Consider the following 25,695-nt stretch of genomic DNA (forward strand, 5'->3'; position numbering starts at 1 on the left):
GGCTGAGGGAACTGGGATTGTTTAGTCTGCAGAAAAGAAGAATGAGGGGGGATTTGATAGCTGCTTTCAACTACCTGAGAGGTGGTTCCAGAGAGGATGGTTCTAGACTATTCTCAATGGTAGAAGAGGACAGGACAAGGAGTAATGGTCTCAAGTTGCAGTGGGGGAGGTTTAGGTTGGATATTAGGAAAAACTTTTTCACTAGGAGGGTGGTGAAACACGGGAATGAGTTACCTAGGGAGGTGGTAGAATCTCCTTCTTTGGAAGTTTTTAAGGTCAGGCTTGACAAAGCCTTGGCTGGGATGATTTGATTGGGGATTGGTCCTGCTTTGAGCAGGGGGTTGGACTAGATGACCTCCTGAGGTCCCTTCCAACCCTGATATTCTATGATTCTATGATTCTATAATTCTACACATGCCTTTCGCTGCACGTGGTGTGCCTCCTCCAGTGCACTATATGCCCCAGTAACAACTATGGATGAAACCACACAATCACTATGCTCTCAAATTAACTCATATAGAAAAATGATAAGAGACAAAATACCATATCCCCCAGGTGCGAACACTTTTCACAAAGTGATCACTTTATATCTGATCTCTCAGTCCTCATTCTCATAGGAGCCCTGCACAATATCTCCTTCAAAAGACAACCTTTGGAGCTTAAATTCATAATTTTGCTAGACACTGAAAATCATGGTCTTAATAAACACACTGGATTTATGGATTATTATAATAATCTGTAACTACTAACCCTATAACTGCAGAGCTGTTTACAGACCACTTCACCTTGAATGGTCTTTTAGAATGTGTTAGCTACATTTGCTAAACAATCCGTTTCACCTTGTATTTAGCTGTGACGCTCTGAGTACCCTTCCCAGACGGGAATAAGAACAGTTCTCTGTGGCTGAAAAGCTTCTCTCTTTCAACAACAGAAATTGGCCCAATAAAAGACATAACCTCACTCACCTTGTCTCTCTAGTAGGTGTCAGTGTTGAAGGTCAAATTTTTAAAGCCTTATACAATGTGACAGATGCGCACTCACTGCCTGTGTATAGTAATCACAACATCCTGCTTTTGGGTGTGTAAACTAGCCTTTGTTCATGCAAATCAGGCAATTATGCAGCCTCCATTTCTAAATGTACCATGGACTGCACCGGCAAAAGTGGGTGCACAACCAATAACTTGGAGAAAACAGGTGAGCACTCATTTTTATGAGAGTGCAAAATGAGATGCTGGTTTGTGGCTGCATGAAAATTTTGCCGTAGGGGGGGAAAAATCCTTCTTTCAAATCAGCACAGAAATATTTCTGACACAAATTTCATACTAAAATATTTTATAAGGAACTCCCAATAAGTAGAAGTGGCGGCTGCAGTTTTGAAGAAAGCTAGTTAAGGTTATCCATATCTAACAAACGGGAAATCTCTTGATGTTTTACATGGATTTTGTAGGAAAAAATGAGAACTGTATTATAAAGCTTTCTTCTTCTCCAGAAAAAAACAAATTCCTCCACATTCCAGTTAATCCTGTAAAAAAAGGTTAGGATAGCAATTCGTTTTTAAAAAAACCATGAACCTACTAAATTAGCAGAGTTCATTTTTTGTTTGATTAAAAAAAATTACCTGGGTCTTATAAATCAATACCAGAACTGAATCCAGCTGTCCCAATTTGCTGTTTCATTCCCTTTATCTGTTCTTTAACATGTAAATAATGACAGCAGTTTCTATGGAATATTTTTTTAAACAAATGAAACAGCACAGTATCTGTCTGCACGGGACATATGCATCTGCCGGATAACATGTACCTGTTATGTGAATTAACAACGGTCATAAATAAACTTGAAGGCTGATACACTATTATGATATATAGAGAGAAAATTCACATGTCTCTTGGTGCAATATAATTTCCACCTGTTGTCTGCACATTAAAGATGACAACATGGCACTGGTTTGCATTGTGAAGTTTTCTGTACAGTCCGAAGGGCCAGATACACCATTTTTGGAAATGATACCTTAGATGCTAGACCTAGGGGTGTCAACCCCCCAGTTTACTTAATGTCTTATTCCAGCTGCATAATAGAGTCAGATCCCACAGAAAGCTTTCATTTTCATACAAATGGATTATTTTTTTTTTTAGAAAATGGGTTTTGATTCTGATGCCCACTGGCTATATTTTAAGGATTCAATTTTCAAAGAAGTTAATCATGCGACTGCACAAGTAATTTTCATATACATGCAAATTGGATAACTGAACTTACAAATAGCCATAGAAAACAATGGCAGAAATAATAATGGTCTTAGCAGTGCCCTTCATAAATTTTTTTTTACAATTAGCAATGCAGAATACAGCATTAGTTTTATTAAATAAGGACTCCATTCTGTCACCTTTAAATCATGCTGAATAGTACCTTCACAAGTATTTTTGTTGATTTCAACACTTTGTTCCACAAGTCTCTTTCAACAGACTTCAATAGGGGTAATTCCAGTTTACAGCCCACCCCGTCACAAATGAGTAAATGCGTCATTATCTTTATTATATAAAGGTCATATTTACCCTCAACCTTTGTATAAAATTCCCATTGTTATCTGTTGGAGATCTACTGTGAATCAAGGTAATGCATGATCCTAACACTGTAGCTTTGGTCCAAGATCAATAATTAAAAATCTAATTGAGTCATCCTGGTACTAGGATTTTGACACTTCTTTCTAGAAAAATATGGTAAGAACTGTTGGCGGAACCTACACCCACAACTTTTAGCAACTGTAAATTTCTATTGTCTCTGCCCATGACCTATACTGGAGAGCTGGGAGTAATGCCAAAAGTTGAGAAGTGGATACTGGAGTTGTGGAGGCCGTTTCCTGTGTACTATCTACTGGTGATGATATTGCTAGAAAAAGTGCAAAGAATGGATTTGGAATTAAGACCTGTGGATTTCCCATACATAGTCAAAAAGATTATGCCCTTTACCCATATTTAAATAACTGTCAAGTACATTAGGTTGTCAGCCAAACATCATCTATATACTGTTGGATAGTTATGTATTTCTGAAATTCTTTTTTCTTGATAGAGGACAACTGAAAGACTTATTCTGTTCAATATTAAGGAGGAAGACTGCTTCAAATTAGCAAAAATTGTATCAACATTTTTAAAAATGCAAAACAATCAGTTACATATGGAGAAAAACGATGCTAGAAGAAATATTCAATGTAAACATATGCCCATACAAGTAGAGCCAAATACAGATGGAGGATTAGCATAGTAACTCAGAGCATTAGGGACGAGCATTAAAAACCACATGAATTCTAATTACAACTCTTTAGACAATCCACTTAACATCTGACTCAGTTTCTCCATCTGGGAAATTCACGTACTACTTTCCTCCATAATTGGGAAGTTACAAAGATTAATTCATGTTTGTAAAATGCTTTGAAGATAAAAAGGCATTATGTAAATGGTAAGTAGTGTTATAGTTTATGCAAATATAAAGAGAAAAAAGGAAGAATTCACTGCACACTTTGAGTATTTTCATGAACAAATGAATTATTGTTACTCCTGATGCTAATCAAGTAAATAAGTTTGAAAAGCCTCAATTCACAGAAAACTATACTGATAAAAGAGAGTGTAGGCTCATTTTAGAAGTGGCAACAAGGTTTATTTGTATTTTAGGAAAAAATGAATGGAACACACCGCTCTGCAATACTGGTAATATTTCTAGCTGGAGTTAAAGTTGCACACAAGTGAATGGTACTTTCTTCCCTGTATTCTGAAGGAACAAATCTACCAGAGCAATAGAATAACTTGCTGTATCTTCACTTTTCAGTAGAAACAATTAGGAGATTAATTTGGGGGACTCCTACCAAGAAGACACTGACCAGGATTAAGTGGAGAAAGCATTTGCCAGAAAATACCACCCTAATGATTCTCAATTTAAAGACAATTCTACTGAAATACTTTCTGAACTAATTAAAATAAGATTTCTATAGCATAGTTACAATACAATACAGCTATATAATATGTAAGTTTTTTGAGGGCCAAATTTCCCCTCAATTACACCCCAATAACTGAAAGCCTGACCCAAAGGAGACTTACCATTGACTTCAATGAGCAATGGATTCAGCGGAATTTGGCTCTCAATACTTCTGAATGCTTCTAAAACAACATGTTATATGGTATATACATGGCAGAGATTCACATGTGCTTTTCTATTCTGTAAATTCAAATTGGCTCTGAGTGAAATGCTGTATTTGTTCCAACTGTGCTCAATGAAGTAACCTTAATTTATAACAAAGACATATGACTAATCAGAAGATAGGTTTAAATCTGTAAAATTTAGGGTTAAAATATTAGAACTACTTCATCAGTGTCTACTCAAAATACACAGATCAATGAAAGTCCTCCTGACAAAACTGATTTGTGTCTTTAGAAGATGTGGTATTCAGTTTCACGGAGCTGAAATCCACATTCCAAAATTAGGGGTAATGTCAAAATAAAACAAAAACGTTTCTGACATTCAGGCTACAAAATGACTACTTCTTCATTTGAAACAATTAAAAATAATTCTAAAAAGAATACTTTGATACCTTTCTTTCAATCAGTCACTTGCTTTTTAATTTCTCCATGAGGTTATCTTAAAAATGCAATGTAGTAAACAAAGTCATTACAAACATATTTACCCAGTGGGCAAGCGTACAACTAACATGGAATAAAATATACTCTGATCTCAGCAATTCTCAAGTTGCTAGCCATTAAGTATGCCACTTAATTTTTTAATAAATAAATTTTCCTCAAGTGTCACATTTTGTTTTTGTTGAATACATTTATTCATCTGGTAAATTCAAACGAATCAATAATAGCTTCAAAATGGTATAAAGCTAAAATACGTGACATTATTGCAAGTGAACCTATAAAACCCTCCCTCCCAAATGACATATGATTAAAACCAAGATGACAAATGTCAATTGATAAAATAAATTTTGGCTAAGGCTTCCATTTTAAGTTCAAAGTTATTACTTAAAAACAGGCACCAAAATTTTGACTTGCTGGTAGACAGGAGTTTTTACTTAAAAATAAATAAATAAATAAATAAAATTAAATAAAATGTAATTCACACAGCTCCTCATCTCCATGACATAACTCTCATTTAGATGTCACACACAGGCCGTTCCATGTTGGTGATCATAGGGGAGTGAGAATTCAGAAAAATAAAAACATGCTAAGAAAATTATGTGCAGATTTAAACTTAAAGAAATATATTGCCTGAATATTTGGAAAAATAAATGCTAAAACCTAGAAACCCTAATTATTGTAATATGAGGCTGCAACAGCATTGCTGATGTTGCTTGAAACTATTATGATCAGATATTATAGAACCCTGTTTATTAATATTTGTGAAAGAGCTATCTTCATGCCCTGTTTACTGAATGAATAGCACACGCCTATATCAGTTTTCAGGTTTAATTCTACTTACATGGAAGTCAATGACAAAACTACCATTGACTTCAGTGTGAGCAGGATCAGGCCCCCTACACATGCACACCTTAGTGATCTTTATAAAGCTGGTATAAACAAAGGGTAAAACCTTTTGGACCATGTCAGGATTGCAACTGAGATTTTTAAAAACAGGTGACTAAAATTAGGTGCCTAAATCCATATTTAGGAACCGAAATAAGAGGTTTGTTTTTTCAAAAATCATTGAATTCAAGATTTTAGGTCAGATTAAAGTAACCTAATCTAGGTCATCATGTATATTTTGAGTATTATTCAGACAGCACACCCTTTAAGGTGGTGCAAAGCTCACCCCTACCCCATGAGATACATAGTTGCATGTATGGGAAGGAGTCACAGAGCCCTTTGTCACAGAGCCAAATACTATTAATCAAGAGCAGTCCTTGTACTCAAGTGAGGACAAACATTGCAACTGTGGCTGGACCCTGTTGGGTCTTGCCAAAATACTCACGGTTCAGCTGACTGCCATATTTGGAAGTGGGAAGGAATTTTCCCCTGGGTCAGATTGGCAGAGACCCTGGGGGTATTTTGCCTTCCTCTGCAGCATGGGGCACAGGTCACTTTCAGGTTGAAACTATTGTAAATGGTGGATTCTCTGTAACTTGAAGTCTTTAAATCATGATTGAGGATGTTACATAACCTCTGGCTGAGTTACTGTCTATTCCAAGAGAGGGTGAGTGAGGTTCTGTGGCCTGTAATGTGCAGGCGGTCAGTCTACTCTAGATGATCATGATGGTCCCTTCTGGCCTTAAAGTCTATGAGTCTTTGAATGATTAAAGTGGGAAGCTCCTCATGCCCCGACCTTTATGCACCTGCACAAGGAATGGCTACAATTCAGCCATTAGACAATAATACTCAGTATCCTAAAGCATTTTAACAGTACAAACAAAATGGCATCTCAAACAAAACTGCCTCCGAAAGGATTTACGTGCTGTGACTAATTTGAAGCACATGATATGAATTCTCTTCTCCTTCCTTTAAGCTGGAAAATTCACCCACTATTTAAAATTAAATAAAAATAAACTTGAGTAACTCAAAAACATGATGTACTATAAGAGAGAAAAAACAACAGTAAAAGCCCAGATCAAACTTAGCAAAATAATCTTTCTAACCAGCCTCAAACTAAGAAACTGTACAGTACGCTAACTGCCCTTTTTCCAAGTTCTCTGATTCACTGCTTTCTTTATGATGTGTCCCACCTATCCTCTTTCTCAAGAAGTTTTAATAGAAACAATAATATTAGCAGATTTCAGAAACAAAATGAACTTCATCCTGTGTGTGTTCTAGAGATTTTGTTTCAAACTATACATAAACATTTGTTTTGAAGTTCAAAGGACGTTTCATTTTTATTGTTTCAGTAATTTTACATTGCTTATCCATGCACAATCCAAATCTAGGCAAGAAGAATAGAACTAATTTAAAATGCAGTTTGAAAACCATAAAAATATTTGTATATTTACATGTCAGAAAGGAAACATCATTTATAATGGTGATAAAATACATAGTGCCATATGTGATATGCATAATTGCAGATTTGCTAAAATGACACCAATTTGTTTCTAGCTCCAAGTTCAACATAAGAGTGGCCACAGACCAGTGGCCCATCTAGCCCAGTATCCCATCTTCTGGCAGTGGCCAGTGCCGGATTTTCAAACAGATAAACAGAACAATTATCCAGTGGTCCATCCCCTACTGTTCAGTCCCGCTTCTTGTGATCAGAAATGTAGGGACACCCAGAGCATCCCTGGCCATCTTCGCTAATACTCATTGAAGGATGTATGCTCCATGAACGTATCTAATTCTTTTTGGAACTCTGGCAATGAGTTCCACAAGCTGACTGTACATGGTGCAAAGAAGTACTTCCTTATGTTTGTTTTAAGCCTGCTGCCTACCATTTTTATTGGGTGACCGCTAGTTCTTGTGTTATGTGAAATAACGTTTCCCTATTTGATTTCTCCACACCATTCATAATCTAATAGATCTCTATCATATCCCCACTTAGTCGTCTCTTAGTCTTCTCTTTTCTAAGCTGAACACCCCCAGTCTTTTTAATCTCTCCTCATATGGAAGCTGTTTCATATCACTAATTATTTTTGCTGCCCTTCTCTGTACCTTTTCCAATTACTAGATCTTAAGATGGAGTGACTGTTCAAGAGGCAATGCATAGGGGGCCATGCGGGGTCAAGTTAGGGGTCCCCACCCCTGGTTTCTGCTTGGCTTGCCAGGGTGGGAGAGAGACGGACTGTCTTTCTCCTGCCGCACCTGCCCCCTGGCACACTTGGCCCCTGTCCCTGGCAGCTGGGCCCAGGTGGGGAGCAGAAGGGGTGGGACCAGCCACTTCTCACACAAGCTGCTCTGGGTCACTGCTCTGTGCACTGCAGCGGCTGTCAGAGAGCATGGCAAGGGAGGTGGTGGTGGCAGCTGGCCGCCCGCCGCCCCGCTGCTGGAGACAGGGGCTGAGTGAGCCAGAGTCCCCCCTCCCATCCAGCAGGTTTCCGACTCGCTTGGCCCCTGTCCCAGCAGTCAGGCCTGGGAAGGAGAGGGGTGTGGCCTGTCGCCACCACCACCTCCCCAGCCGGGCTCCCTCCCTTTCAGATTGCGCCTCGCCCCAATACGAGGAGGCATGAATTTTCTATGACAAGAATTGCATGTAGTATTCTAGAGGTGGGTGCACCATGGATTTATATAGTGGCATTATGATATTTTCTGTCTTATTATCTATCCCTTTCTTAATGTTTCCTAACACTGTTAGCTTTTTTGACTGCTGCTGCACATTGAGCTGATGTTTTCACTGCACTAACCACTATGACTCCAAGATCTCTTTCTTGAGTGGTAACAGGCAATTTAGATGTCATTATTTTGTATGTAGTGTTGGGGTAGTTTTTTCCATGGTGCATTACTTTGCACTTATCAACGCTGAATTTCATCTGCCATTTTGTTGCCCAGTCACCCAGCTTAATGAGATCCCTTTGTAATTCTTTGCAGTCAACTTTGGACTTAACTATCTTGAGTAATTTAGTATTGTCTGCAGACTTTGTCACTTCACTGTTTACCCCCTGTCATAAATATAAAGGGAAGGGTAAATATCTTTAAAATCTCTCCTGGCAAGAGGAAAAACCCTTTCTCCTGTAAAGGGTTAAGAAGCTAGGATAACCTCGCTGGCACCTGACCAAAATGACCAATGAGGAGACAAGATACTTTAAAAAGCTGGAGGGGGGGCAGAAACAAAGGTTCTCTCTGTCTGTGTGATGCTTTTGCCAGGAACAGAAAGGAATGGAGTCTTAGAACTTAGTAAGTAATCTAGCTAGATATGCGTTAGATTCTGTTTGTTTAAATGGCTGAGAAAATAAACTGTGCTGAATGGAAAGGATATTCCTGTTTTCGTGTCTTTTTGTAAATTAAGGTTTTGCCTAGAGGGATTCTCTACCTTACAGGGTAATTAGATTCAAAACATATTTACCATCCTGATTTTACAGAGGTGATTCTTTTACTTTTTCTTCAATTAAAATTCTTCTTTTAAGAACCTGATTGCTTTTTCATTGTTCTTAAGATCCAAGGGTTTGGGTCTGTGTTCACCTATGCAAATTGGTGAGGATTTTTATCAAGCCTTCCCCAGGATTTGGGGAGGATTTTGGGGGGAAAGACGTTTCCAAGCGGGCTCTTTGCCAGTTATATATCTATTAGATGCTTGGTGATGGCAGCAATAAAGTCCAAGGGCAAAAGGTAAAATAGTTTGTACCTTGGGGAAGTTTTAAGCTGGTAAAAGTAAGCTTAGGAGGTTTTCATGCAGGTCCCCACATCTGTACCCTAGAGTTCAGAGTGGGGAAGAAACCTTGACATGGTGGCACAGTCGTGGGATTAATTTGAAATCATTTTGAGATCAATTTGAGATTTTTTTTGAACCAAAAGCACAGATTTTAAAAGGAAATATTTTTTTCCTTTGGGCTGCTGGAAAACAGGTTTTAAGCTGAAAGCAGTTAGAGGTTTTTTTTTTTCTCTGCTTGGAGGCCAGAGCAGAGACAAAAAGGGAATTGTCTTTTGTGAGCTGGAGTTTTCTCTACCTAAAGGCGGGGTAGTTAACCTCCTGCAGGAAAATTCATAAGTCTTCACAGACCTGAAGAAGTTGTTTTTTTTTTTTTACCTAAGAGCAACTAGAGGGGTTTTCTGTCTATTTACCTGGAGACAAAAGGTGTTAGGTGTGTGTTTGGTTTTTTTTTTTAAGGATTTTTCTGTAGGCTGACCATCGCTATCAGAGAATATAGGTACCATATTACAGCACAGCAAAATTTTACAAGCCAAGTGTTTGTTTGTTTGTTTGTTTTATTTCTAACTCTTGGGTGTAAAGTTAGTTAAAAATAGAGAGGCAAAGATGAGAGAAACCAAGACACAACACAAATTGGAGTTAGCCAGACTGGAGGCAGTGAAAGAGGCAGAAAAAGCCCTAGAAGCTGCCCACAGGAGAGAAATGGAGGCAAAGGACAAAGAAATGGAGGCAGCGAAAGAGGCAGAAAAAAACCAAGAGGCTGCCCTCAGGAGAGCTATGGAGGCAAGTGACAAAGAACTGGAGGAGAAGGAAAGAGAGAGAAAGCATGCACTGGAGATGAAGAAGGCAAAGGCTCAGCAGAATATACCAACAACCCCCAGCAATCCTTCTCCAGGTACCATTTCCCATCCCAGAAAGTTCCCCACCTACAAGGCAGGCGATGAAACAGAGGCCTTCTTAGAAAACTTTGAAAGTGTCTGCCTTGGGTACAGCATCTCTACAGACCAATACATGGTAGAGCTGAGGCCGCAGCTGAGTGGACCCTTAGCAGAGGTGGCGGCTGAAATGCCTAAAGAACACATGAACCAGTAAGAACTGTTTAAAACCAAGGTGAGAGTCAGAATGGGGCTAACACCCGAGCATTCCCGTCGGCGGTTCAGAGCCCTAAGGCGGAAACCAGACGTGTCATTTACCCGACATGCCTACCACATTGTGAAACATTGGGACGCCCGGATATCAGGAGCAAGTGTTAAATCTCCAGAAGATTTGCCCTTCCTAATGCAAATGGAGCAGTTCTTAGAGGGTGTTCCTGAGGAAATAGAAAGATACAGCCTAGATGGGAAGCCCAAAACTGTAATCGAGGTGGGAGAGATTGGAGCCAAATGGGTGGAGGTGGCAGAAAAGAAAAAAACTGGTCGCAGTTGGAGCGGATACCAGAAGGGCCAACCTCAGACCACACCCTACTACCGGGGGCAGCCCAAGACACCAATTACCCCCCAAGGAACCCTCCAGACACCTTATCATCCCACCACACCGTTCTCCAGCAACCCACCTCGCCCCAGTGACCCATCAGCTGGACGATGTTTTAAATGTAATGAGCCGGGGCATGTAAAGGCCAACTGCCCCAAGAACCCCAACAGATTACCGTTCATTGCACCAGAATCACACCAGAGGTCCTCAGGCCCAGATACCTCCCAGATACCTTCATAGCGGAGGGAAACTGAGTGTGTGCGGGAAGAAGGTCATCTTGTAGAGGGACACCGGAGCACAAGTATCGGCTATCCATGCTTCCTTAGTGGACCCCAATTTAATCAACCCCGAGATCCAAGTGACGATTCAACCCTTCAAGTCCAACTCTTTCAATTTGCCTACAGCCAAGTTGCCTGTCCAGTACAAGAGCTGGTCAGGAACATGGACTTTTGCAGTCTATGATGATTATCCCATCCCCATGCTGTTGGGGGAAGACTTGGCCAATCAGGTGAAGCTAGCCAAGAGGGTGGGAATGGTCACCCGCAGCCAGGCTAAACAAGCCGTCATGCCTAGCTCTGTTCCAGAAACTTCTACCAGGACCCAGTCAGAGGTGATGGACCCGGACCCCAGGCCAATGTCTGCAACAGCAGTAGTGGATCCAGTCCCAGAGACCCAGACAGAGCCAGTCACAGAACCATAACCGGCGGAACAACCAGCACCGGACCCATTGCGAGCACTGAATCCAGTATTTGCAACCCCAACACCAGAGGGCCCCACTGAACCTGAACCAGCAGCAGCTGATAACCCTACACAAGAGGCTCAGCCGAAGCCTGAACCCCAACATAATGCACGAGCAGAGAGCGGTTCACAGTCAACGGAAACAGTCCCATCCCCTACATCGCTTCCAGAGGGACCAAGCATAGGTCCACAATCCAATGAGGAACTGATGTCTCCAGCATCAAGGGAACAGTTCGAGACCAAACAGGAAGCAGATGAAAGCATCCAGAGAGCTTGGACGGCGGCATGGAGCAACCCACTGCCTCTCAGCTCTTCTAATTGATCCAGGTTTGTTGTAGAAAGAGGACTTTTATACAAGGAAACTCTTTCTGGGGGACACCAGGAAGACTGGCATCCTCAGAGACAGTTGGTAGTTCCAACTAGGTACTGGGTAAAGCTCTTGAGCTTAGCCCACGATCATCCTAGTGGCCATGCTGGGGTGAACAGGACCAAAGACTGTTTGGGGAGGTCATTCCACTGGGAGGGAATGGGCAAGGGCGTTTCTACCTATGTCCGGTCTTGTGAGGTATGCCAAAAAGTGGGAAAACCCCAAGACCAGGTCAAAGCCCCTCTCCAGCCACTCCCCATCATTGAAGTTCCATTTCAGCGAGTAGCTGTGGATATTCTGGGTCCTTTTCCAAAAAAGACACCCAGAGGAAAGCAGTACATACTGACTTTCATGGATTTTGCCACCTGATGGCCAGAAGCAGTAGCTCTAAGCAACACCAGGGCTAAAAGTGTGTGCCAGGCACTAGCAGACATTTTTACCAGGGTAGGTTGGCCTTCCGACATCCTCACAGATGCAGGAACTAATTTCCTGGCAGGAACTATGGAAAACTTTTGGGAAGCTCATGGGGTAAATCACTTGGTTGCCACTCCTTACCACCATCAAACAAATGGCATGGTGGAGAAGTTTAATGGAACTTTGGGGGCCATGATACGTAAATTCGTAAATGAGCACTCCAATGATTGGGACCTAGTGTTGCAGCAGTTACTCTTTGCCTACAGAGCTGTACCACATCCCAATTTAGGGTTTTCACCATTTGAACTTGTATATGGCCGCGAGGTTAAGAGGCAATTACAGTTGGTGAAGCAGCAATGGGAGGGATTTACACCTTCTCCAGGAACTAACATTCTGGACTTTGTAACTAACCTACAAAACACCCTCCGAACCTCTCTAGCCCTTGCTAAAGAAAACTTACAGGATGCTCAAAAAGGGCAAAAAGCCTGGTATGATAAACATGCCAGAGAGCGTTCCTTCAAAGTAGGGGACCAGGTCATGGTCTTAAGGGTGCTCCAGGCCCATAAAATGGAAGCTTCATGGGAAGGGCCACTCACGGTCCAGGAGCGCCTGGGAGCTGTTAATTATCTCATAGCATTCCCCACTTCAAACCAAAAGCCTAAGGTGTACCATCTTAATTCTCTAAAGCCCTTTTATTCCAGAGAATTAAAGGTTTGTCAGTTTACAGCCCAGGGAGGAGATGACACCGAGTGGCCTGAAGGTGTCTACTACAAAGGGAAAAATGCTGGTGGCGTAGAAGAGGTGAACCTCTCCATAAACCTTGGGCGTATGCAGCAACAGCAGATCCAGGAGCTGTGCACTAGCTACACGCTGACGTTGTCAGCCACCCCAGACTCACTGAACGGGCATACGACTCCATTGACGCAGCTAATGCTCACCCAAGTAAAGTCCAACCTTAGCGGGTGTCTCCTCAAGCTAAAACTGCTATAGAACGGGAGATCCAGGATATGTTACAGATGGGTATAATCCGCCCCTCTGGCAGTGCATGGGCATCTCCAGTGGTTCTAGTTCCCAAACCAGATGGGGAGATACGTTTTTGCATGGACTACCGTAAGCTAAATGCTGTAACTCGCCCAGACAACTATCCAATGCCACACACAGATGAACTATTAGAGAAACTGGGACGGGCCCAGTTCATCTCTACCTTGGACTTAACCAAGGGGTATTGGCAGGTACCGCTAGATGAATCCGCCAAAGAAAGGTCAGCCTTCACCACACATGTCGGGCTGTATGAATTTAATGTGCTCCCTTTTGGGCTGCGGAATGCACTCGCCACCTTCCAAAGACTTGTAGATGGTCTTCTAGCAGGATTAGGAGAATATGCAGTTGCCTACCTTGACGATGTGGCCATATTTTTGGATTCCTGGGCAGAACACCTGGAACATCTACAAAAAGTCTTCGAGCGCATAAGGGAGGCAGGACTAACTGTTAAGGCTAAGAAGTGTCAAATAGGCCTAAACAGAGTGACTTACCTTGGACACCAGGTGGGTCAAGGAACTATCAACCCCCTACAGGCCAAAATGGATGCTATCCAAAAGTGGCCTGTCCCAAAGTCAAAGAAACAGGTTCAATCCTTCTTAGGCTTGGCCGGTTATTACAGGCCATTTGTACCGCAATACAGCCAAATCACCACCCCACTGACAGACCTAACCCAAAAGAAACAGCCAAATGCCGTTCAGTGGACCGAAGAGTGTCAGAAGGCCTTTAACCAGCTTAAAGCGACACTCATGTCTGACCCTGTACTAAGGGCCCCAGACTTTGACAAACCATTCCTAGTAACCACAGATGCGTCCGAGCGTGGTGTGGGAGCAGTTTTAATGCAGGAAGGACCGGATCAAGAATTCCACCCTGTAGTGTTTCTCAGCAAGAAGCTGTCTGAGAGGGAAAGCAACTGGTCAGTCAGTGACAAAGAATGTTATGCTATTGTCTACGCTCTGGAAAAGCTACACCCATATGTTTGGGGACGGCGTTTCCACCTGCAAATCGACCATGCTGCGCTACACACCGCCATGGGAAATAACAAAAAACTTATTCAGTGGAGTTTAGCTCTCCAAGATTTTGATTTCGACATCCAACACATCTCAGGAGCTTCTAACAAAGTGGCTGATGCACTCTCCCGTGCAAGTTTCCCAGAATCAACTGGTTAAAATCGTCCTTGAGATGTGGAAAATATTGTTAGTCTTTATATACTTGGTAGTATATTTAGAGGTGCATGTGTCTTATTAACTCTGTTTTCTCCTAGAGCTCCAGAAAGAAATCCCAGCCAGCGTTTCACCCTATCTGTGATTTGGGGGGCGTGTCATAAATATAAAGGGAAGGATAAACACCTTTAAAATCCCTCCTGGCCAGAGGAAAAACCCTTTCTCCTGTAAAGGGTTAAGAAGCTAGGATAACCTCGCTGGCACCTGACCAAAATGACCAATGAGGAGACAAGATACTTTAAAAAGCTGGAGGGGGGGAGAAACAAAGGTTCTCTCTGTCTGTGTGATGCTTTTGCCAGGAACAGAAAGGAATGGAGTCTTAGAACTTAGTAAGTAATCTAGCTAGATATGCGTTAGATTCTGTTTGTTTAAATGGCTGAGAAAATAAACTGTGCTGAATGGAAAGGATATTCCTGTTTTTGTGTCTTTTTGTAAATTAAGGTTTTGCCTAGAGGGATTCTCTGTTTTGAATCTAACTACCCTGTAAGGTTTTTACCATCCTGATTTTACAGAGGTGATTCTTTTACTTTTTCTTCAATTAAAATTCTTCTTTTAAGAACCTGATTGCTTTTTCATTGTTCTTAAGATCCAAGGGTTTGGGTCTGTGTTCACCTATGCAAATTGGTGAGGGTTTTTATCAAGCCTTCCCCAGGATTTGGGGAGGATTTTGGGGGGAAAGACGTTTCCAAGCGGGCTCTTTGCCAGTTATATATCTGTTAGACGCTTGGTGGTGGCAGCAATAAAGTCCAAGGGCAAAAGGTAAAATAGTTTGTACCTTGGGGAAGTTTTAACCTAAGCTGGTAAAAATAAGCTTAGGAGGTTTTCATGCAGGTCCCCACATCTGTACCCTGGAGTTCAGAGTGGGGAAGGAACCTTGACACCCCCTTTTCCAGATAATATTATGAATAAGTTGAACAGCACTTGTCCTAGAACAGAGCCTTGGGGGCTCTGCTATTTACTTGTCCCCATAGCAACAACTGACCATTTATTCCTACCCTTTGTTTCCCATCTTTTAACCAGTTACTGATCCATGAGAGGACCGTCCCTCTTATCCCATGACTGCTTACTTTGCGTAAGAGCCTTTGAAGTAGAAAGTAATAACTAATTTAATTAAACTAAGAAAACAATCCTACATTCCCTATCTGTGGAAGTCAATTTTTGCATTGACAACCCAATATTTACATTATCTATCTTTTACATTAGAGTTTGATCCTGCAATACTGGGACATACTGAAAATTCATTGATGTCAATGGGAGTTTTGGGTACATGAGAAATCAAGGACAATACAGGTACCTAGATAACAAATATTTAGTTTAGTTGACCAGATTATCCTTAAAATAAACCCAACGAGTAAATCTTATTTTAGTTAAATGGATTCTTGTTTTAAGTAACTCATGTAACACAAGGACTGGCTATTGTTATCATAGAATGTTCTGACAACTAAAATGTTTTTTTTCCTTTCCTGCTTAGGCCCCAATTCCACAAGGTATTTAAGCATGTAGTTAACTTTAAGCATATGCGTAAAACCATTCCTATTCAGCAAAGCACATAGCCACATGCTTAATTTAACTTTGATTTTGAAGGGGCTTAAGCTCATCTTTAAACATATACTTAAGTGATTTGCTGAACTGGGGGCATAGAGAGGGCAGTAGCGTACTGAAATTCACAGTTGTAGCTCTCTTGATAGGAGAGCAAGACAGAATAAAAATGAGAGGCTTTTTTCCCTTTCAAAATAAAGGGGATAAGAACCAGCAATTGAAAAGAAAATCAATATCTCATACAATTTGGAATAAGAAACAGTCAAAGGAGCAATATCAAGATTTGGATGATGGAATAAAGTAAATGGTCTAAAAGAAAAGTTAAAAATATAATAGGATGATATGTCATCAGAACTGAGGAGAGCCAGTAAAATAAGATTATAGTTGAAGAAGGAGGCGGCTTGAAGATGGTAAAGGGACTCTCTATACTAAAAAGAGGGAAAGGGAGAGCTTCCATTGGACCCTGATAACATGCAGTTGGAAAAGAATACAGAAGGCTTGAGACAGCCAGGTTCTAATCCCAGGGGAGAATTACACACAGCCTCAAAAATCTGCTATCACATATCCGCAGATAATTTAGTCTCTAGCTTCTTCATGTAACTGTAGGAATCTATTCAATTTTTTTTTAATTCTAAAACCCTATGATCAACTGATTCTGGTTGTTATTGCAAGTCAGTTCATTCTAAGAAAGTGAATTTATAAAGGGACACAACATCGAAGTCAGAAAAAGGGATACGATTTGTGTCCTGAGCAATCATTCTGTATAAACCATTTCAGTGCTGAATGAATGGTCTTGTCAAAAAAAAATCTGTTTAATGTTCTATGGGGGCAAGACACACACAAGACCTATCCTGCACTCCCTATTCAGGCAACATTCCTATTCAGTGTCAGGGGTTAGAGTGCATCAGAATAGGAGGGGGTGCTCACGCTCACCAATTTTAGTGTCCGTTATTACAGGTCTCAATGTTGCATCATGCTGTGGAGATAGGATGCAGCAGGAGGAAGAGAGCAGGGAGAAGAGAGAAGAGAAGAGGAGAAATGTATCTGTAAGGCATACATGTCCACAAGCAGACCCTTAGCCAACCAAGCAACAGGGTGCATGCGTGTGGGCAGTGTGTGGAGCTGGGTAGGTGCACATCCCTAGTATTTACCAATCCTTTTTCCTAAAGACACTGAGTGGGATTTTCAAAAGCCTTCAGCATTGGCCTAACTCATTTCCCACTAAAGTCAATGCGAGCAGAGTTAGGCCAATGCTGAGTGCTTTTGAAAATCATACCCAATATTGTTGTTTTGACTTGGGCAAGTTGGAGAATCTGTATTGATGTAAAAATAAATTAAAAACATGGACCCAAGGTTTCTTCCTTAAATTTTGGAAAACCCAATGCAATTTTCTGCAGATTAAATATCTTAAAAATTTCTAGAAAGAGGTTCTACATAAAGGAAGCTGATAGGATGGAGTTTATCTCCTATAGAGAATGAGGGCCTCCTAGAGGACAAATATTACTATCTGAAAAAAGAGGAAGGTAGGAAGACTTCAAGTTGGGACATCTCTTCTCCCAGCAGATACTACTGTTGCTCTGTTTAGTAGCAGGAAAGGATCAGAGCCCCAGAAATTCCTCCATCAGTCACTAGCTTCTCCTGCTTCTCCGACTTGCCCCTGCTTGGCAAGTCCTCATTTCACCAACCTGAAAGGGAGCTGTGTTCCTCCTTACTTAAAACCCTGCTTCTATTGACTTCAGTGGGAATTTTTCCAGCTAGTGAAAAACAGAACTACTTTATTTATCATTATTTTAAGCTAATATCTAGATTATGCTGTAGGACTCAGGCTGCAGTACGGCCCACTGGTGGTGACAGGCACATACACGTTCAACTCCTAGCCCAGACATTTGCCAGTTGTAATCCTTGTTCCAAACATTTAGATAGGATTAAAAGTAGCTTGTTGCTTAAATTCTTTCTTCTGTTTTCTTACCCCTTAAAATGATATTCCTCTGAAGAGCAAGTGTTTTGCCTGGTAAACAAAGATTCATAATCTGTCACTTACTGTAGTTTATTTTAAACTAGTTTTTAGAACAGGAGGCTATGCTGTTATATCCATCCAGATTAAAAAAATTTTTAGATCTAGATGTTCATGTTTCTCATACTAGTCCTCTTCTAGTGTGCTCTGCCTAGCAAGCTCACAATGAGTATCTAGTACACTCAAATACAATTTGCACATGACAGATAAAAGTAATCTGCTTGACCTACTGTATGTTCCCAACTAATCGTTTGCTAAACTTGAATCCAACTGGGGTGTTTATCTGAAACCAGGAAACTAACCCTCAGCAAAATGTGCAATTTTGATGGAATGCATGACAAATCAATGAAGGGTTCATTGCTGACAATATTTTCCTATGATGTTAAAAGAAAAGAAGCGGATGTTTTTATCCAAAGTGTAGAATACAGTGTCCTAGCTCCAGTGACAATGATAAATTTTAACTGAAATCATGCCAGGATATAAATCCTCTCTACATTTTCACCAGGTTGCATAAAACAGGATAACCTGGTGGGGCTGTGATTCTTTAATTGTTATATGTAAGGATGTTGTTTTGTTCAGCTAGACATTCATACTTATCTCAGGAAAGAATAGGATTTTTATTAAAAAAAAAACAATTGGTTGAGAAATTTTTTTTAAAAAAAATCTTTAAAGGAACATACAAATTATTTGAAGGCCAAACTGTATTTTATTGGTTATTTTATTTATCTAAAATTACAAAATTGCATGTAGACTTCTATGTAGCCTACCCATTTGGACTTTATGTAATTTTGTTACATGATCAGATACCATTGTGATGAGTGAAGTGCTGATAGATACTGTAGACAGAATAGATTTCCATCATGCATCAACAAGATAACATCTTCAGAAACAAGCTCTGTAGCTCTGAGAGCAACAGTGCTTCTAGTTTTAGCTTAAAGCGTCTACAAGACTCAGTTCTTTCCTCAGATGTTAAGTTATTGTACATTATACTGTAATTTAGTTCTGAAAATGCAAAGAAATTACTCCAATTCCTTGTTGCAATAAAACAGACAGTATACGTATGTTTTCATAATTCTTTTTTATTCATGGTCTCTGGAAGAACATGACATTTTTGGGCAGCTTTGGAATAAATAGCAAAGAATGTTATAATAAGTAAGTAATATAAGTTTCCAAAACAAACTGAAGGTACTATACTTGAAAAAGTAGAGCTCTCATCCATTATATATATAAACCATTTGATGTAATGGACGAACCCTAAGTATACAAATACTGATCAACAGGACCAGACCAATGGTTCAGCTAGCCCAATCTCCTGTCTTCTGACTGTGGTTGGTGTCAGATACTTCAGAGGGACTGAACAGAAAAGTGCAATCTATCTAGTGATCCATCCCTGGTCATCCAGTCCCAGCTTCTGGCAAACAAAGGCTTAGGGATACCCAGAGCATGGGGTTGCATCCATGACCATCTTGGCTAATAGCCACTGATGGACCTATCCTTCAATTCTTTTTAGAACCAAGTTATATTTTGGCCTTCACATCATTCCTTGCCAATGAGTTCCACAGGTTGAGTGGGTGTTATGTGAAGAAGTACTTCCTTATATTTGTTTTAAACTTGCTGCCTATTAATGTCAATGGGTGATCCCTGGTTTTGTGTTATGTGAAGGAGTGAATAACACTTCCCTATTCACTTTCTCCACACCACTGATGATTTTATAGACTTCTGTCATATCCTCCCTTAATCATCTCTTTTCTAAACAGCCCCAGTCTTTTTAATTTCTTCTCTTATGGCAGCTGTTCCATACCCCAATCATTTTTGTTGCCCTTCTCTGTACTTTTTCCAGTTCTAAAATATCTTTTTTGAGATGGGGCAACCAGAACTGCATGCAGTATTCACAGATTAATATAGTGGCATTATATTTTCTGTCTTATTATCTCTCCCTTTCCTTATGGTTCCTAACATTCTGCTAGCTTTTTTTGACTACCACTGCACGCTGAACCAACGTTTTCAGAGAACTCTTCAGGATGACTCCAAGATCTCTTTCTTGAGTGGTAACAGCCAATTTAGATGCCATCATTTTGTATGTATAGTTGGGACGATTTTTTCCAATGTGCGTTACTTTGCACTTACTAACATTGAATTTCATCTGTCATATTATTGCACAGTCACTCAGGTTACTGAGATCCCTTTGTAATGCTTCACAGTCAGCTTTGGACTTGAGTATCTGTCTTGAGTAGTTTAATATCATCTGCAAACTTTGCCACCTCACTGTTTACCCCCTTTTCCAGATAATTTACTAAGTTGAACAGCACTGGTCCCACTACAGAGATTTGGGGGACTCCGCTATTTACCTATCTCCATTGTAACAACTGACCATTTATTCCTACCCTTTGTTTCCCATCTTTTAACCAGTTACTGATCCACGAGAAGACCTTCCCTCTCATCCCATGACCACCTATTTTGCCTAAAAGCCTTTGGTGAGGGACCATGTAGCTTTCTGAAAGTTCAAGTACACTATATCCACTGGATCACCTTAGTTCACATATTTGTTGACACCCTCAAAGCATTCTAATAGATTGCTGAGGCATGATTTTCCTTTATAAAAGCCATGTACAAAATCTGTATATAATTTTACAAACTTCAGAAAGTATACAAAGTGACAGGGTTCAGTCTTAGATTTGTGCAACACAGTATTAATAGAATAGATTTTTAAGTTTGCTTACTTTGACTGGAGAAGAACTGGTGAGTTGTGCTTCTGGTGTCTGTCCCTCGTCTTCAGGTAGGGTTGGCATGGTAGGTGGTGAGAGACACGATGGACTGCAATGTGGACTAAAAAGACCATGCACTGCTGGGAATGTCTGTTTCAAGTTAACCTCAAGGGATAAGCATTGAGATGCCTTGTGATCCACAGACTATAGTGTATGCCAAAAATACAAATCAAATCCATTTAAAATCTATGTTCAAACACTGGGGATCACTTTATAACAACAAACAGTAATAAAGCTTAAAATTAAAAATGATGTGTCTTCTTGCATTTTATTAACTAAAATTTCAAAGATCAAATATAACATGATAAAATATTTAAAAGAACAATCTTCCTTATTTTGCTTCATTTTTTTTTTCCAGTTTCTTAGGAGATTTTTCAGACTTTTCACATCTGATTCGCTTGTGACTATGAACTGCCCTTTCAAAAAGCTCTCTAAAAAATGGAGAGCGTGCAATTGATACCTACATTATATCCCTGAACAAACACTGCAACCTTACTACTGCAGAATGTGATCTCAGATCTGATACGCTAAGGAGGATGAGAAAGGAAAATCCCCAAGAGGAAATGTTGCTGATTCAGGAGGTGCCACTTTTCCTCTGAGCTAGTATTGAATAGGTATATGTATACCTTGCACAGTTTGGTTAGCAAAGGGTTTTCACAAATTGGTCCCTGGAGGCTCACTCCTGCAGTTACAATTGAATCATACCTCTGCACGTTTTTTTTTTTAGCAGTTTGGGTTTAACAAACTGGAATATCCTAAGAACAAGCCTCAGCCAGCTTTCTAGCCCTCTCACACTCATCAGAGCCCACCGTTTTACTTTAGATTACTCTAGTATTATTGGGGGAAAGAAGAAGGGAGGCTGATTTCAGGAATGGAGGTTCACTGGCTTCCAAACTATGCAGACATTCAGTCCATGTTCACCAAACATTCAGGAGACTAGAACAAAGCTGATGAACACATTAAATCTTGAATGCCTGGCTCAGTTCAAAGAAAAGGAGTATTTGTGGCACCTTAGAGACTAAGAAATTTATTTGAGCATTAGCTTTCATGAGCTACAGCTCACTTCATCGGAGTGAACTGTAGCTCACGAAACCTTACGCTCAAATAGATTTGTTAGTCTCTAAGGTGTCACAAATACTCCTTTTCTTTTTGCGGATACAGACCAACATGGCTGCTACTCTGAAACCTGGCTCAGTTTAAGTGGGTTTGAGGTTCAGTTCCACTATTTTGCACTAGGTAATGCATCAATAGCTAACACTAGTGTTAAGGGCTTTGTCCTGTCTGATCCTGTAGCCGTTTTTGCAAAAGCTGAAGATATTAACTCTTGTCCTGACCAAATTTCAACTCTGGAAATTATATTTGCCTACCTAAATTCTCTATGCACTTTCAACGGGAGGAAGTATCCTTCGCTTCCTGTCTTAAACTATCAGGCAGTATTGCTGAGAACACAGTTAAACACCTACCATATTTAACCCCAAGAGTAGTTGAATTTCAGCGGTGGTTACTGTAATTCTTATGGAAATCATTTGTACAGCATTTTGGATCCATTTGGGTGACAGGGACTATATAGTAATCAAGATCATATATTACAACTTTTGCTTCTAAGAAAAGACTACCTGATGGACTTATTAAGGCAATATAGTCATCACAGTCCAAGAACATATTTCCCGGGGACTCTTTCTTACTTGTACTTTTCAAGAGGATTTTTTCTGCTTTTAAGAATGCCGAAAAAATGTGGGACATGTATTTTTAGCAAGCTTAGAGTTTTGAGGTTTCTGTGGTAAATTACTAGCTTCCCATAGCTATTAGGTCTGTTCCAAAGAACCCAGGTCAGCCTGGGGCATCTCTTTTCCAGTGAGAGTTATGCAAAGTGAAAAAACCAATTATGCCAAATAAAGGTTGGCAGGAATTTTATGGCTCCATTTGCATAAAGTCTATTAGCAACAAGTGGGAAAGAAAGCAACTGCTACTTTATTAGAGGAACAGAGTTAAAGTGCACAATCCTATCATTTTAAATTGTATTATATAAATTTGTTACTGTAATTAAAGATAGAAAAATATTAGCACTGTGTAACACTGACATACCCCGGTGGTTGGTGGTCAGGATCGAAACTGGGACCTCTGGAGCTTAGTTCATGAGCCTCTACTGCATGAGCTAAAGCCATATGGCCCATAGGCGCCGATTTCCCCTCTTTCACGTGAGTGCTCGACTCCCGCTCTGCCTCTAGACCTGCCCCCACTCCACCCCTTCCATGAGGCCCCACCCCAACTCTTTCCAGCCTCTTTCCACCCCTTCCCCAAAGTCCCCGCCCCAACTCCGCCCCCTCTCTGCCAATATTACAACTCCTTCCCCAAATCCCAGCCCTGCCTCTTCCCCTGAGAGCGCTACGTTTCCGCTCCTCCCCACTCACCTGGAGCGTGCTAACGCTGCCAAACAGCTGTTTGGTGGCGGCCGGGCAGGAAGCGCTGGGAGGTAGGTGGAGGAGCGGGGACACGGCGTGCTATGGGGGCGGGGCGGGGAGAGGACGAGGTGGGGCGGCGGGAGGAGAACTTGGCTCCCAGTGGGTGCAGAGCACCCACTAATTTTTCCCCGTGGGTACTCCAGCCTCAGAGCACCCATGGAGTTGGCGCCTATGATATGGCCCTTAGCTAAGGCTGTAGAGCAGACTCATTAATCTCTCTCTCTCTAACTGATCTCAGTGACACTAGATGGGACAGAACACCACACCCAGGAGGTGTGTGGGTTACAACTGCAGTCCTGTAAGTATATATACACCTTCAATGTTTTCATTACGTACTGTCTATGCTCAGACTAAGAGCCTGGTTTAGTGGTGTGAGCACAGAACTGGGAGCCAGTAACTGCTGAATCTTGTCTCAGACATCAACTCTGAAAATTTGGTTCCAAGTTCAAATCCACAAAAACTTCCACTAATTTTGGATGCCTAAACTAGAGGTGTTAGAACTATTACCTTACACTAGAAACTATTTCAGAGGTGTGAAGCAGCCACAACTCCAGTGGAAATCAGTGGAAGCTGTAGGTTCATGACGCCTCTAAAAAACAAACCAGACCCTTGGTGTCTCAAATTGGATACCTAAAAATTGAGGTACCTCAGATTAATGGATGCTTAAAAATGTTGTCCCCTTACCCTCTCTTACTTAGCTTTTCCATCAAATAGGGGATGATAATACCCACTTCACGTGGATATTGTAAGGGTTAATTAGTAAATGTCTATAAAGCAAGTTGAAGAGGAAAAATGCTATATAACATGAATTATTTTAAGTGGTGTTCACTCTATATTGTAGTCACAAACTAAGCACTAAAACCTTACTGCGACCCCTGGTGGTCAGTTTAGGAACATGGTTAGTAAACACATAAGAGTTTAATCTACTCAGTGGCTGGATTTTGTTAATTGCCTCACAACAAAGGTCCTGCTTCAGATAGGCTTCCCTGGACAGAACGCAGCACTACAGTCACCCCACCATAAAAGCAAATAAATTCTACTGCACTGAAAAGAGGTATTGGTAGAGAGAATGCAAACTAGATTGGGTTTGACATCAGTGCATGGGTGTGTATACACACTTACACAGCAGTTGGACAACTTTCTACAGCTAAACCAAAACAACTCACTGAGTGAGCAAGTCAGATTTGTTGATGTATGATTTAATGATTCTATCAAATTAGCAAAGACCGATCAACTGCTTAGTTATCCTGGTTCCATTAAAGTAGGGCAGATCTGGCTTGCATACTAACTACCTTCTTATTGTTCATGTCACTATGAAACTCTAACCAACAACAGCTTGTTGGTACATTACTGTAAGATTCTTAATTTTCTAGTTTAAACTTCAACTAGAAATTAAACAAAATAGAAACAGTATCCACTAGGCAGATGGGTAATTAATATTCTCTCTTTGTTCAATTTATCTCCCGAAGTATCAGCTACCTGCTAAAATTTATGTGCTGATGAAAATTAGAGAAACATCATGGCTTGAATTTACATTTATTGTTTTGTTAGCTCTCAGTATCACTAATAGGAGGCACAAGAGAGAAGAAATGAGGAACAAACACGTATGTGTATTATTTAATGTCCTCTTAACACACACTAACTAAATCACGGAACAAGGTGGATATCAGAGGCAGAACTCACTGCTCAGTTTACCATGAAGGCAAATGTTAACTATATTAATTTTCTGGCTGGTGAACAGCAGATACATTATGTCTGTGTGTACTGAGAAGAATAATCACCACCTACAGTTCTCGGTCAGTAAAGGATAGAGTAGCCTACCAATCCTGAACACTTGAACCTTATTATTTTCTCCGAACTCTGAATCACTGCATCATTCCTAGTCTTGAAGGATTAGCGTTTTATTGGTACATGTCAATAAACATGGATTTCATTACACACACACACACACACACACACAATGGTTTATAATCCAAATTTACAGATAAGCAAAGTAAGAAAAATGCTGCTTCAGTACTTATTAGAGTTTGATGTAAGGCTATTTATTTTATATATTTTGACATAGGATATTGACAATTTGGATTTTTAACAACTGTAAGTTTTAACTTTTTGAATCTCAATGTCTACTAACATTAAATAACTTATCTGAGTCTCTCTGCTTAATTTTCCACAACTGTGAAAGTTTAAATTGATAAAAATAGAAAAAAAATGCTAAAAAATAAATATTGGTATTATCAGTCAAAAATGGTAATAAATATAGAATTCTACAAAGTCTACTCAATCTTTACTCTTGAGTGGGAGATTGTTTTGTCTGGAGGAAGACGAGGCACAGATAATTTAATATTTAATGCCTTTTACATGAACTGTTAATTGTAAACTGTCTTTTACTAACATAAAAAAT

At 40.4% G+C, this 25,695-nt stretch overlaps 1 protein-coding gene across 9 annotated transcripts in view; it reads right to left on the bottom strand.

The window, feature by feature from the left end:
• The window catches only part of IRAG1 (inositol 1,4,5-triphosphate receptor associated 1), a 161,096-nt gene that overhangs the window by 56,643 nt on the left and 78,758 nt on the right, over positions 1–25,695 (bottom strand). For 8 of the 9 annotated variants that reach the window (XM_043550135.1, XM_027819501.3, XM_037899811.2 and 5 more), the window contains exon 6: positions 20,788–20,976. The exons of the other annotated variant lie outside the window; for it this stretch is intronic. In XM_043550135.1, coding sequence (XP_043406070.1) covers positions 20,788–20,856 — 69 coding nt within the window. In that variant the 5' untranslated portion in view covers positions 20,857–20,976. The remainder of the gene's footprint in view (positions 1–20,787; positions 20,977–25,695) is intronic. 9 annotated transcript variants of the gene reach the window in all.

The sequence above is a fragment of the Chelonia mydas genome, chromosome 6, assembly GCF_015237465.2.
Source record: "Chelonia mydas isolate rCheMyd1 chromosome 6, rCheMyd1.pri.v2, whole genome shotgun sequence".
NCBI lineage: Eukaryota > Metazoa > Chordata > Testudines > Cheloniidae > Chelonia > Chelonia mydas.